Source organism: Alligator sinensis, unplaced genomic scaffold (genome assembly GCF_000455745.1).
Source record: "Alligator sinensis unplaced genomic scaffold, ASM45574v1 scaffold391_1, whole genome shotgun sequence".
In the NCBI taxonomy this organism is placed as follows: domain Eukaryota; kingdom Metazoa; phylum Chordata; order Crocodylia; family Alligatoridae; genus Alligator; species Alligator sinensis.
Window position 1 is genome coordinate 66179 of NW_005841889.1, and position 13531 is coordinate 79709.

Consider the following 13531-nt stretch of genomic DNA (forward strand, 5'->3'; position numbering starts at 1 on the left):
GAGTCCAAACATAAACTTCACTGAGTATTCAGTATTCAAATGAATTTTATGTTAAAAGCCACACAGAGGCGGGGTATCAAATTTCCTTTCTACAGAGGTTATACTGTGTTGCCAATTGCATGGACATTTTTATTTCTTTAGCTGCCATATTAGTATCTTTAATTTGTACAAAAAAACTGGAAAGGAAATCCTGTTACCTGAACATTTCTCATGTCAAGTTATCCAAGTACTTTTATAGCACCAAAATGTACACTTCAATGAGTATCTTTTGCCATTACAGAAAGTGTAAATATATTGTAATCCATGTACAGAACACATCTATTTACATAAACTACCTGTTTGTAAAAATATATTATACATACTGACTTCCTGCTGCCTTTGAAAATATTGAGTGGAAGAAGAATTTCTAACTGTACAAATATATTGGGATTATGGATTAAAAGCAGAGAGAATTAGCTTTGTACAGGGTAATTTAACAAGTGTGCTAAGAATCAGCTTTTGGCAAGAAAACTCCCAATTTGCCCTTTCTCCCTGCAGTTGACCTGGTGGATGAAATAGTAGATGTGTGTATGATTCTAGGCATGCCTTCTCCAAAGATCAACATTTGTACACACTTTAGTCACCTTTTATATGCAGTGCTATTGACATTAACCAGAGAGGCCAGCCTGACAGTGCTGTACTTTAACACCAGCTAAAGAGTTGCTCTGCTCTACTTGCATAGTTTATCTAAAAGAGACTCAACACAAAAATCACACAGCCTAATTGTTTTCAGCCTAAAAGAGTTTTCTTCCATATGTGGTAGGAGGGTAACTGGGTGTGTTCTATTGAAATTATATGTCAGTTTGATAGCAAATATAGATCAGTGATTTTCAACCTTTTTTCATTTGTGGACCCCTAAAAAATCTCAAATGGAAGTGTGGACTTCTTTGAATTGTAAGTGTGGGTATTCACATACGTTTGATTGGTCATAGTCATATGTGAGAGACACCTTAGACGTAGTCTCTGAACCCCTAGGGGTCTGCAGATCCCAGGTTGAAAGCCACTGATATAGATCATTATGACAATATTAAGATGAGCTGTATAATTTATGCATATAAATATATCACATCTAATTTGGCTATTTCTTACACCAGTGCAAATTAGATTTCATTTATGTATTTGGAAGTGCATGGCATCCAACTAATGTATCTTAGAGCAAAATCCAGACCATGAGCTTTTTCCTATCACGTTACAGTTATCAAACTTGTTCAAGTGAGGCTGTGAGGAAAAAAAAGGAAGAATGGTGGTAAGAGACTCTGAGGGAAGAATTTGATTGCAAACAAATAAGAGAATATATTTTTAAAAGTGAAAATAAGTGAAAGTGCAGGCAGATGCTTTTATGTAAATAGAATATGTTGCACACACATTAGTCTTAAATCAGAGAAATAGGGCTGTGCAGAGTATCATTGGAATATAGGTTTAAGTGCTTTTTTGAATGTGGGCCATAGTGCTGACAGTAGCATTGGAGGATATCAAATACATTTACAAATGCAGGCAAGAACAGTATTATCCCCATTTTGCAGACTAGAAAAGTAAAGCATACAGATGTTAAGGCCAACACTTTTTAAAAAGTCCTCACTGATTCTGGGTTTTCAACCTGAGACGCAAGTCAGCTTGTCAGATACTCTCACTGCACAGAACTCCTATTGGCTTCATTTGGAGTTGTGAGTTTTCAGAAACTCTAAAAATTACATTTTCATGTCTTCATTGAATTTCTTGTCTTTAGTTCCACTAATTGTTCCTAGAATCATAGGCAAAAATAGATGTTTTTGGGTGAAGCAGACACATTATGGTGGCACAAAGATGATGAAAGGGGTGGTTATTTTCACCCATAGAAAAGTAGGGCCAGAAGGGATCTCAGGAGATCATCTATCCTGACCCCCTGCTCAAGGCAGGATCATCTCTTTCCAAACCATCCCATAAGAGTGGCTGTCTAATATAGTCCTAAAACTATGCAAAACAACCCTGTCACACAAGTGCAAGGCATATTGCTCCAAAACACCAGCAACACCCTAACTTGTCAGAGGTAAAGCCAGGAGCTGAGGGCACTGTCAGCGTCCTGCCACTGCAAATGTTGTTAAAATACACTCAAGTTGGTAGAAGCTTTTGAAAATGGGGGCTTAAGAGATTTGTTTTCAGTCTCAAGGGCCTGCTCCTCTTCACTGAAGTGAACACAAAGATCTGGTTGACTTTTCTGGGAGTTGGCTTAGGCATACCGCAGGTTAGGTCTTGTCAACAAGGAGGAATTAACCCACATGATTATATTTGTATAATTAAAACTCCCCATGTGGATGCTTTTTTCCCTGAAATGCGAGTGCTTTTTTCTTGTTGGGAGTATTCTGCTTTCAAAGTGATATAAATTAAATTAGTAAAGGGCACCCTTGTTCTAGAATAAACGTGTCCATGTAGGGAGCTATACTGATATAATGATAACTTAATAATTATATTGGTGTAGTTATGTCATTAAATTTCCCCATATAGACAAGCCCTTAGTAGCAGAGTAGGAAACAGAACACAGATCTCTTGAAATTCAGTACCCTACTCGAGCTGCTAAAACAACTGCCTTAATATGTAAATATATGTACATATTTAATGTGCATACATACCAGGCAAAGTTCTGTCTTGAGTTACACCCCTGCAACCCCAGCGCAGTGAATGGAATTGCATGGATATAAATGAAGGCAGATTTTATCTTACTGTGTTATAGGCGGTCTTGAATATTATATTAAGATGATCAGGTTTCCATTTTGTCTAGAAAACAACAAGCTATATATTTAGAAGGTCATTACATTTTTAAAAAATAGTCTGTAATCACGATGACTCCAAAAAGAAAAAGCATGTTTTTCCCTGTTACATTTCTTTTTGATATTTAATAATTGAAATAAATGCAGAACAAAAAAATGGTGTCTTAACTCAGATTTGCCATATGATAACACTTCTTAACTTCCCGGTATTCTTCATCAACAGCAGAAGTTTCTTCCTGGAATGATTCAGAGTCTTTAACTGAAAACACCATTTATATTTCCCCCCATCAGCAACATTAATAAGTAACCTTCTAGTAGCAGTCTGTAAAACAATAGAAATGTTTTTGGTCTGTTTCTTGTCTCCCTTGTATCTGCCCTATCAATTTTTGTATTTGTAATCCCTGCTGATGAAGCAATTTCTTGTTGGAGGCAAATCCTGCTCCAGCCCCACTTAGTGAAGAGTGTCCTTCCAGTCCACCAGTTTGTTTTAGTTTTTCAGGATGAGCAAGATTTTGCAAGTCCGTATCAGAGTTCGGCTCCACAATGGATCACTGTGCATGGCTGTACAGCTGGAACTTCTGGATCTGCCCAACATGGATCCTGAAGTTGGACATCTTGCCCAAGATAAGGGGCAAGATTTGTATTGGTTACTGCTGTTCTCAGACTGTAGTAACAGCCTGTGTGTTACATGACCTGTTTAGGAATAATTTCTTCCCCTTCACAGAGTACAGTTTGGAGACGTGATCCTGCGGCATAGAGCTGAATGGGGTAGCTAAACACTGTATTTAATTTCCATGGGCTGAACATAATCTTTAATTTCCACTTAGATGATGAATGGTGTTCATCATTTTCTCTTAAATAATGAGCCTTTTTAGAGTGGGGTATTCTTTTTACTAACTCCCACCAATGTTTCCAAAACTGTTCATTTAGACTTGGATGTCTGGACATAATATATTACTGAAACCCTCTCATTTCAAGGCAAAATCACTGCATTCAGTGAAGTACTGAATAATGTGTCCAAGAAACACATAGCTGGATTTTTCATTTTTACTGAATTAAGAGAGTTAAAATAAGACTTGTTACTGGTGGTTGCTCCAGTTGCCTATGTGAAATGAGTCAACAGACTCAGACTAGTTCCCAGAACACTTACAGAAATATCCTGGAGAATTTCATTGAGAGTAATGTCCTCTCTTTGTATAGTTAATCATCCTATGCAGTTCTCTGTAGAAAGAGAATTTTCTTTTAAAATCAATTAGTTGTTTAAAATACCTATTGGAAATTTATTATGTTTGTTAAATTCTGGAGATGGGCAAGCCACCACTGATGTTAATTTATATCTTTATTGATTGTTGTAAGTGAAAAGCCACTGAAGACATAGATAAATGTACACTTCAGCTGCTTTAGAAGGGCGAGGAGGACTGCATAACAACTGTTATGATCTAACTATTATGTCTGTGTGATCCTAAGCAATACATGTGGGCTAAATCACCCTAACTGTGACCCTGAATGAGGCAGGGTTAAAGTTGGAATGGCTATAGAATCGTGCAGCTGTAACAGTTACATCATAATAGCCTGTGCTAGTAGCCTTAGCTGGTGATACAATTGTTACATCTCTGTGGCTGCGTCTACACGAGACGCTGGCTGCGCAGTCGTTTAGTACTTGCATATCCAAGTATTAAATGATTGTGCAGTAACTGGTGTTACTGCCCAGTAGCATCCCCGCATGGCTTCCGGGTGGCACTGATTGCGCTCATTACTACTACGCAGTAGCATCAAGTCATAGTTTGTGCCCTGCAATGCTACTGCACAGTACTAATGAGCTACTGTGCAATAGTAACAAGCTATTGCACAGTAAGTGTCTTGTGTAGATGTGGCCTGTATACCCTCTGTGAACATAAGGGAGAATGAATTACAATCTCACTTCTAATGATGGTCCCTTCATGCCACTGAGGCAAAACTCTTCGGGCAAATATGATAGAAGATCAGTTAGGCAAGGTTCTTTGGGTAGATGTGATAACTTTTATTAGACCAACTGAGTAGTTAGAAAAGCCTGATAGCTTGCTAAGAACTTTTTTCCAACTACTCAGTTGGTCTAATAAAAGATATCACATTTACCCAAAGAACCTTGCCTGCCTTTGTCCTTAGACCAACACCAACATAGCTACCACCAAAAACCCAGAAGATCAATTAAATATGTAGCTCCCTTGTTTAGTCTAATATTATGTACTTTAAAAATGGTAACTAATGTAATAAGGAGGGTTTCCCTCATATATATTTCTATGTAAAACAAGTTATCCAAATATATTTTAAAAATGTGGTAGGGCTGAGGTAATGTAGCTGTGATGGTCCAGGAAAAATGTGAGAAAGAAAGGTTTTTTGGGTGATATCTTTTATTGGAGCAAATCTATATCTGGGAGGGACATAGATGTGTTTTCAAGTACCACTGTACACTGTACCACTGTAATCAAGACCTTAGGAAGGGTACAAGTTTGCCTATATCCTTCCCAACCATATAGTTGGTCCAATAACAGATACCATCCATAAAAATGCTTGTCTCTTAACAAAATAATTAAGTTTTTATTAAAGTAGGTATGGAATGACTGTGTGGCTACTGGTATTTGGTAAAGTCAGTAAAGGAAATCTGAAACTGTTGTTTTTATCACTAATATTGTTGTTCAAATGAAATGTCAATCCGTTAAGATACTATTATTAATAATACTAGTCCAGATTGTTGGAAAGTTGCTAGCTTGTCGTCATCTTGCCTGAAATATGTCATAGTTGAACTGAAAAATAACATGCAACTTTCCTTCTCCCTGCTCCCACAAACTGAACTGTACTATGTTAGTATGGGTTGCACTGAGTCGAATCCAATCAGGAATTAAGAATGCTCAAGGGCATTTTTAACAAACTGTCATTAATTTGAACTCTAACCCTGTTTAATTTAACAGAATCTGGTTACTCTTGTATATATGTTTTTGCACATTCATTTCTCTTTCTTTTCTTATCTCTGTGTGAAAGTCTGTTAATTGGACTTATGTGCATGGTGAGGGATGGCTTGTTTAAAACATTAGTAGGGTGGTAGTTGAAAACATATTGAAGATTAAGAGTTTAGCTTGTTTTCTCTGTTATTCAGAAATGGTGAACTTAAGTTCAGACATTGAGAATTTTAAATTATAACGAGATCCCTGAGATGCTGAAGTTTTATTAGGCTTTATGAATTAAAAAAAACCCCAACCCTATTCTTCCTAACAGCTCTTTTAAAAAGTGGCCTGTGGCCCAGTTAGGCCACTGCCTCACAAAAAATGTTAAAGTAGCTAGAAATAGAGGCAGGACATACAGTGCTACAATGTTTTGTCTTTAAAAAACAAAGAACAAGTTTCAGTGAGGTCCAAAAAGTAAATCCTTCCAAAACATGAGGTTAATTGAACCTTTTAGTTAGTAATTAAAACATCTAGCCAGTAGCCACAAGGGAGTTTGTGGATGTTACAATTTCAGCCTTTTCCAAAAGGTGTCACTGTAAGGCAGTGATGCTGAAGAAATGTAAGGTAGAAAAGAGATAAAAGTAGAAATGTTGCATAATAGGAATAACTGGAAAAATAAGATTAGCATAGGTTGCTTTCAGCAGATAATTAAAATCCTTTAAAATACTGCCGGATTATTATAAGTAATAGTAACTCTGAGAGAGATTCTCCTGTAATTATGCGTAAAGAGACTATCCTGTTAATGCAAGGGTAGAATGCACACTTCGGTTCGGAAGTGATAAATGGTTTGACTGGATTCATAAACCAGATAAATTGCAGATAATATACTTCAATGCAACCTTTCTCTTATGCTTTATAGAGATGCATAAAAATATGTGAAGGCGCCGTTTGGACAGTATGAAACTATTCTCTCAGTTTCTTTTCCTAGGTAAAGGGGAAGCTGAAAAAATTCTATCAAGATAATATTGTTGCAGGAATGGAGGAAAAGATTCCTTAGGGCTCCATTCCTGTATGGCAGCAGGGTTGAAACAGCAAAGGAAGGCCATATTTGGCAAAATGCAAAAGCTGAGATTCAATAATAACACTTTGTCATTATTTTGGGTTTATGCACACAACTACAATTTGGGTTACAAATTTTCTGTTACATCTTACCCTTAATATACTTGGTTGTCCTTGGACCCCAGCATCAGGTAGTGAACAGGTATCAGTGATTTAGGCTACAGCTCTTTTCCTTTCAACACATTTGATATAGATTCAATGCCTATAGTTAAATTTGCCTAACACCTAACATTGTGATTGATTATAATGACTTTAATGTGTGTGAATAAATATAACATAGAAAGTGATTGTTATTGTGCCATGAGCAATCATACACATTTTACATTTTCTAACCATATCTGAAAATGCTTCTATACTTGCCTGCCTGCCTGCCTGCCAATCAGATTTATCTGCTGCTGTATAATTTGCTTGTGAGATCATTAGCTAGTGAAATACATGACCCTGAACATGGGTTTTGGCAGAAGAATGGACAAGAGACAGTTTGTACGTATTGGGCATTGGTACAGATATGCAGTATGTGGCACTGCAGATCCATTTGCAGCGCCAGACACTGCATGCACTGCACATGCAGGCAGTCCCTATGCTGCTAATTTGCTGGCCCCAGCCTCCCCTACACCCCCTGGGGCAAATGTGCTGCATGCCAGAACATGTGCATGGGCATTTCCCAGCATGTATTTGTGCTGCTGCTGTTTGTCCCCAGGGAAACATACATTCCCGCTCATGGGGACATACCCATTGTGTTTAAAATTTAAATGCATATGTTATGTTCACATCTAAATATGTTCATGATTTGTGGTTTTCAACTTTTTTTAAATTTAGTTTTTCTTTCTTCCTGTAAAATGGCTCTCTTCTGTTTGGCTATACATAAATATGTTGCACCTATATTTGTTTAATTCCCTAAAGTTAAAAAACAAATAAAAATGGTTTAGAGCATTAGAACTTGAAAATAGTGAGCACTTCACATGCTTTAAAAATGTAAATTATCTATTCTGTGCAAGACTTGGTGTTAGTCTGTCAACACACAGCATAAATCTGACTAATGTTTAAGGAAAAGACAAATGTTAAAAATGTAGAAGGGATGGTGTTATTTTAGGATTTCATCTTGCATGCAGGTCTGCAATTGCAGAGTGACATTGGCTTTGATGAAGCTGTCTTGAAGCTAGGATCCACACATGTGGGTCAGTTTACAGGTCTGAGTCTTTATCAGTGTTTTTATTAACAGATGCTCCTAGACTTAAGTAATAGATTGGAGGTTGAATTACATGACTGTATGAATATGCATTGTGTTATTAAAATTGTATGATGGTCTTAAAGAAATTTAACAATGAGGTTGTAGAATAATTTTATTAAAATATAAAGTTTTATATAAGGCTAGCTTGCTCTTAGGAGGTAGTATTTATATATGAATATACAGGCAAAAAAGCATTATTGTATTTTCATTGTAATTTATTGACATTTTCAACTGTTGAATTATTGAACTATTGAATGTGGCCATGTCTCTCTCACCTTTTCCTTAGTTTTGCTTTTTTCACTTTTCATTTTTTCTGTAGATCTTAGTGCATATATTCTCTCTTTTCCTGTATGTGTTTTCCCCTAGTATATTTTTTCATTGGAAGTACTCACTTTAAAAGGCTAGATTTTTCAAAACTATCTAAAGGCCTGGTCCTACAGATAGACACAATCAATGGCATGATTGGCACCAATTCTGTTAGGTAGGGTGGGAAGATGCAGTTGTTTGTGTGTCAATAGAAAATGGCTGTACAGTAGGTGCAGTAGAAGGTGTAGTAGAAGCAGTAGGTGTAGTAGAAGGAATTTGTTGCAGCATCTGATAAGTATTTGAATAATATATATAGTATTTTTCTATTTCACAAAGCTGGTTTGAGAGAGGCAAGCAATGTTATATATGTTCACCTTGAAAATGAAAATATGGACATGTAATGATTGGCTGCTAGTGGGTTTTAGATAATAACAAGGGGACAAGCAATAATTAACCACGAACTTTAGGAAGTATCTTATATTCTCTACAGAGAAGCTGATTGAATGACCGCAGATTAATTCTCTCAGTCTACTTCCATAGACCAGCAAAAGCAAACATTTTTACTTGACTTCCATAGCATTGTTAACATGGTAGCTTAGAAGGAAGAGGGCAATTTATATGTGATCCAGCTGGTCCTTTACCAGTCCTATTTGCCTTCCCACGTGCAGTGCATTGGGTTTTTCCCTTCTACTGTTGACCAATTTGTAGAATTGTAATTTTTTGGTGAGAGGAGAAAGGGAACAAAGAAAATGTATTTATCCAGAAACATAATATTAATTGGATCCTGAGGAAATAACCTGTGACCTACTGTTCAGGATAGATTCCTTAAAAATAATTAAAGTTTGTTACGTCCCTAGGTTGTATACATTATGAATGTTGTGATATGGAGAATACTATACAGTATATTATGTTATCAACACTATTACAAGTAGACAAGCTGTTCACTGAGTGATAGAAATGGCCACAGACCAGCTGAAGGAGACCTATAGATTTTGGTGTTGCTCAGGAAGGATTATCTTTAGCAAAAATGTTCTGAATCATTTATTTGAGTAATCTGGGACTGTGGATAGAGTCGTCTGAGTCGTCTAGAATATTCAGGCTTACTGGTATATTCTTCACCTTCACTGGGCATCTGAACACCTTTTCTTGCCAAACTTTTGTTTTCTAGTGGTGTCTTGAGAGTTTTCTGAATCCCTAAGCAATTCATCCTGAGTGCATTTCATTTCTGAGTACTACCAAACCAAATTCACTAAGATGGATTCATGGCTTTAAGTACATTTTATACATTTAAAATACCTCAACTGTATTTAAAATTGCATTCAGTATTAAATCATAAGAAGCTCCCTAGTTAAGGTTGGAGCACACACGTGTCATAACACACCCCAGTCTCCCCAGTTCTCCATATTCTGAACCCATATCAGAGGTTCCTACCAGTGTAACATAACATGTAAGGGCATTGCTACACATTGCACTTTGAACTGCTCAATTGTCAACCAGTGTTAGTCCTAGTCTGAGTTTGGAGTAGTCACATATTAAGGCTAAAATCCTTCTCTGAAACTGTTCTCCACCTGCACAGCTGTGACTTGCCACTAGAGGGCTGGTGAGCCAGGACAGGCTTCTATCCTGCCCTAGCGGAGGGGTATAAGAGTTGGGTTGTGGGGAACAGGAACATGAAGGTGGGAGGCAGAGAGTTAAAGTGGGATAGGGGTGGGTAAGAAAATGGGAGGTGGAAACAAAATGTGGATGGGGAAGTATGGTGAGATGAAGGAAGAAGTCAGCTTCTGAAGGATAAAATAAAAAGAGGAAAACAAAGAATTTGAAAAGAAAGAAAGAGGAAGTAAATTAAAGAAGGTCTCATATTGTAATAAATTGGGACGGGGCATAGGGGGTGCTGGTCTTGCTTTCTGGGGTGGCTGGTGGGTAGGAGTGATGAGATAAGGCACTTTTTGGGGAAGTTACTGCACCTGGAAACTCCAGTTCATGAGGACCTGGTCTGACCCCCTACCTTGTTTCTGTTCTCTCCATCCTCATAGACTTCACTCCTGGACCCTTCTGTGCCCTGCAACCTGGCTATCTGGCACATTCAGGTTTATTTGCACAGGGTTGCACCCCTGGAGATGGGAAGGTCACACCCCAGGGGTCAGGATGGTGGTTGACTTGGTACCAGAACTACCCTCTGGCAGTACAGCTCAGGGGGTGGAAAGTTTGTCCACATAGAACAAGAGGGTGGGGGAGAGGATGCTGCATGCTGGGATGCTGGTGGACTGCAACTTGGGCAATTCATCGGTAGGGAACGGCCCCACATTAATGGAACATGAGTTAGTAACATGGATCAGAGATAAACCTGCCCTGGAGTGCCATAACTGAAGCAGCCTAAAGCATGCTTAAAACTAGTTTCAGGTATTAATGTGTGGACAGTCCAGAGGTTAAGAGCTCCAGGAGTTGCCTAAAATTAATATGTAACAAGCCTCTAAGTCTGCCATTGTTTGGTGAACTTAGAACATAAAACAACCACCATGAAAGATTTCAGACTGAAAGGAGATGTTTTGGAAGAAAAAATTGTGGTTTGTCAAGATCAGTTTATAATGGATTCAATGTCCAATTCTGAACTCTGAAGTTACTAGAATAGACTCATGACTTCTGTAGCATAAATGGTGCAGAAAGTATTTACAGATTGTACTTTTACATGGGACTAGTTGAATGGCTGTCTGCTAAATTGCATTAGTTCTTTGGTTTGTATAAATGTTGTTTGTGACTAGATGGCCGATTGGCAACTTAATCTTTTCTTAGCTCTTAAGAACTTTATTACCAGGAAAAAATACTGGTAATAACCCCCTCCCTGCCACTGCTTATACTAAGTCCTGTGATTTTTTTCCCTTTAACAAAATGTTTGCTTGATTTGAAGAATGTGAAACATATAGTGTTGGCTTTTCAGGTAGAAGAATTGATGAATGCACTGGAAAAGACCAGGCAAGAACTGGATTCTACCAAAGCTCGCCTTTCATCAACACAGCAGTCTCTGGCTGAGAAGGAAGCACATCTGGCCAACCTAAGAATAGAGCGGAGAAAACAGCTTGAAGAAATACTAGAAATGAAGTGAGTATATATTTCTCTTGATTCTATAAAGCTCAAGAAATGATTATTCCAGTACAATATCAATTTTTACAGATATATAAATACTATACTGAGAACAGTGAATCTGAGGACTCCTTAGAAATGAGTTCTGGTTAGTTTTGTTGAAAATACAGAAAAGCAAGACATGCTTTTTGCATTCTGAAGCCTTGTTAAGCCACGGAAACACCCACAATTAGAATTTTTGTAACCCTATTGTTTTATAACTTTTATTTCCCCCTGTGTTAGATACTAGTAAAGGATTAGCACAGTTTAACTTTAATTGGAAGCTTCTCAAACATTTTCTAACGAGAATATTTATTCATTGTCAGTATTTTAAATTTCCATAATGTTTTGCTACATTCTGGTGTGAAAGGCATTTATCTATAGGACAAAAGAGATTTGCCTTCCTTCATGCACAGAAGTTATACTCTCATATTTTGGTAACTATCTTGAGAAAATCCATGTTGGGTTTTCCATTAGTGATGTCACATAGGAGGAAAACGGGACAGTTTCATGTAGATGTTGCAAAGTTTACTAACCTGAATTGGTACAAAAACTATACAACACTATTACTATATATAAAGTTGAAGAAACCAAAAAGGTACAGAGGCCTATAATTTCAATCTAGCTTCCCACAATAAAGGAAAATGTGTGTAATTATAGTGCAGTAAGGCTGTGACACAATCTTTGAAATTGGTGTTTGCTAGAGAAGAATGACCATGTTATAACTTGGCCAGGCTGGTAAGTATGTAGTGAATATTAAACATAGCAAATTCAAAGAACTGTCATTTTTCAAGTGTTTTGTTCATATATATTTATTTATTTATTTATTTATTTAGGCCATTTCTAATTTTCAGTTTTTATCAGCTATCTTGCTGTACAGGGCTGATGCCCATATATGTGTAAATAATCTTACAAAGGATTATTTATATACTGTTGGTCAAAAGAAATGGACATATACAGTACAGACATAGGCATATGTATTGCATAATTATGCAAAAATAAACAGGCTTAAGGGATGTCATATAAAAGGAAGATTGTATTATAAATATCTAGGTGAATTTCTGATTCTAATAAATCATAGAATCATAGAAAATTAGGGTTGGAAGGTCAGAAGGTCATCGGGTGCCATACATGAGCAGGGAGGCTGCTCCGACACACTGTCATTCCAGCACATTAGAGCAGACTCAGTTAATCGAGTCTGCTATAGCGTGGCATTTACTGCACTCCAGCAGCCTCCTGTGTCTCATGTATAGGAAGTCCATATTGGACTCAGTACTTAATTTATGGCCTGACCAGTGCCAAATAGAGAGGAATAATCACTACCCTTGATCTGCTAACCAGTCATACAAATGCAGCCCAGTAAGTCTTCACAACAAGGGTACAATGTTGGCTTATATTCAATTTATTGTCTATTGCAACCTCCATGTCCTTTTCGGCAGAGCTGCTGCTTAGCCAGTCCATCCCCAGTCTGTATCAGTACATAGGATTGTTCTGTCCTAAGTTTGACACTTGTCCTTATTGAACTTCATGAGATTCCTTTTGGTCCAGTCCTCCAATTTGGATCACTCTGAATCCTAGTTGTACCCTCCAGTATATTGCACCCTTGGTGTCAGCCACAAGCTTGGTGCGGGTGCACGCCATTCCATCTTCCAGATTACTGATGAAACTACTGACTAAACTGGCCTCCAGACTGACCCCTGGGGCACTCCACTTGATACTGGCTGCCAACTAGACATCTAGCCACTGATTACTACCTTTTGAGCCTGATGATCCAGCCAGCTTTCTGTCCACTTTACAGTCCATTCATCTCCCAATATTGTGGGAGACTACTAAAACAATATATGTTTTAGTAGTTTCTGTGAAATGGAAAGACCAGGATGTATGGCCTATGAAGACACCTACAGTGTAACTTCATAATTCTGGCATCCTCAGGACCGAGCACCTGCTGGAAATTTGAAAATTCCAAATTTTTGAAACTGGAGCGGTGGCTGGTTGTAGGGAAGGAGGTAGGGGATAGCAGCGGCTGGGGCTGGGGGAGGGGGCAAAAACCGAGC

The 13531-nt window shown here is 37.8% G+C and overlaps 1 protein-coding gene across 1 annotated transcript in view; it reads left to right on the top strand.

Annotated features, from left to right (window-relative positions):
- The window catches only part of LOC102372946 (ERC protein 2-like), a 236037-nt gene that overhangs the window by 49631 nt on the left and 172875 nt on the right, over positions 1–13531 (top strand). Inside the window, exon 2 of the mRNA XM_006018000.1 lies at positions 11296–11456. Coding sequence (XP_006018062.1) covers positions 11296–11456 — 161 coding nt within the window. The remainder of the gene's footprint in view (positions 1–11295; positions 11457–13531) is intronic.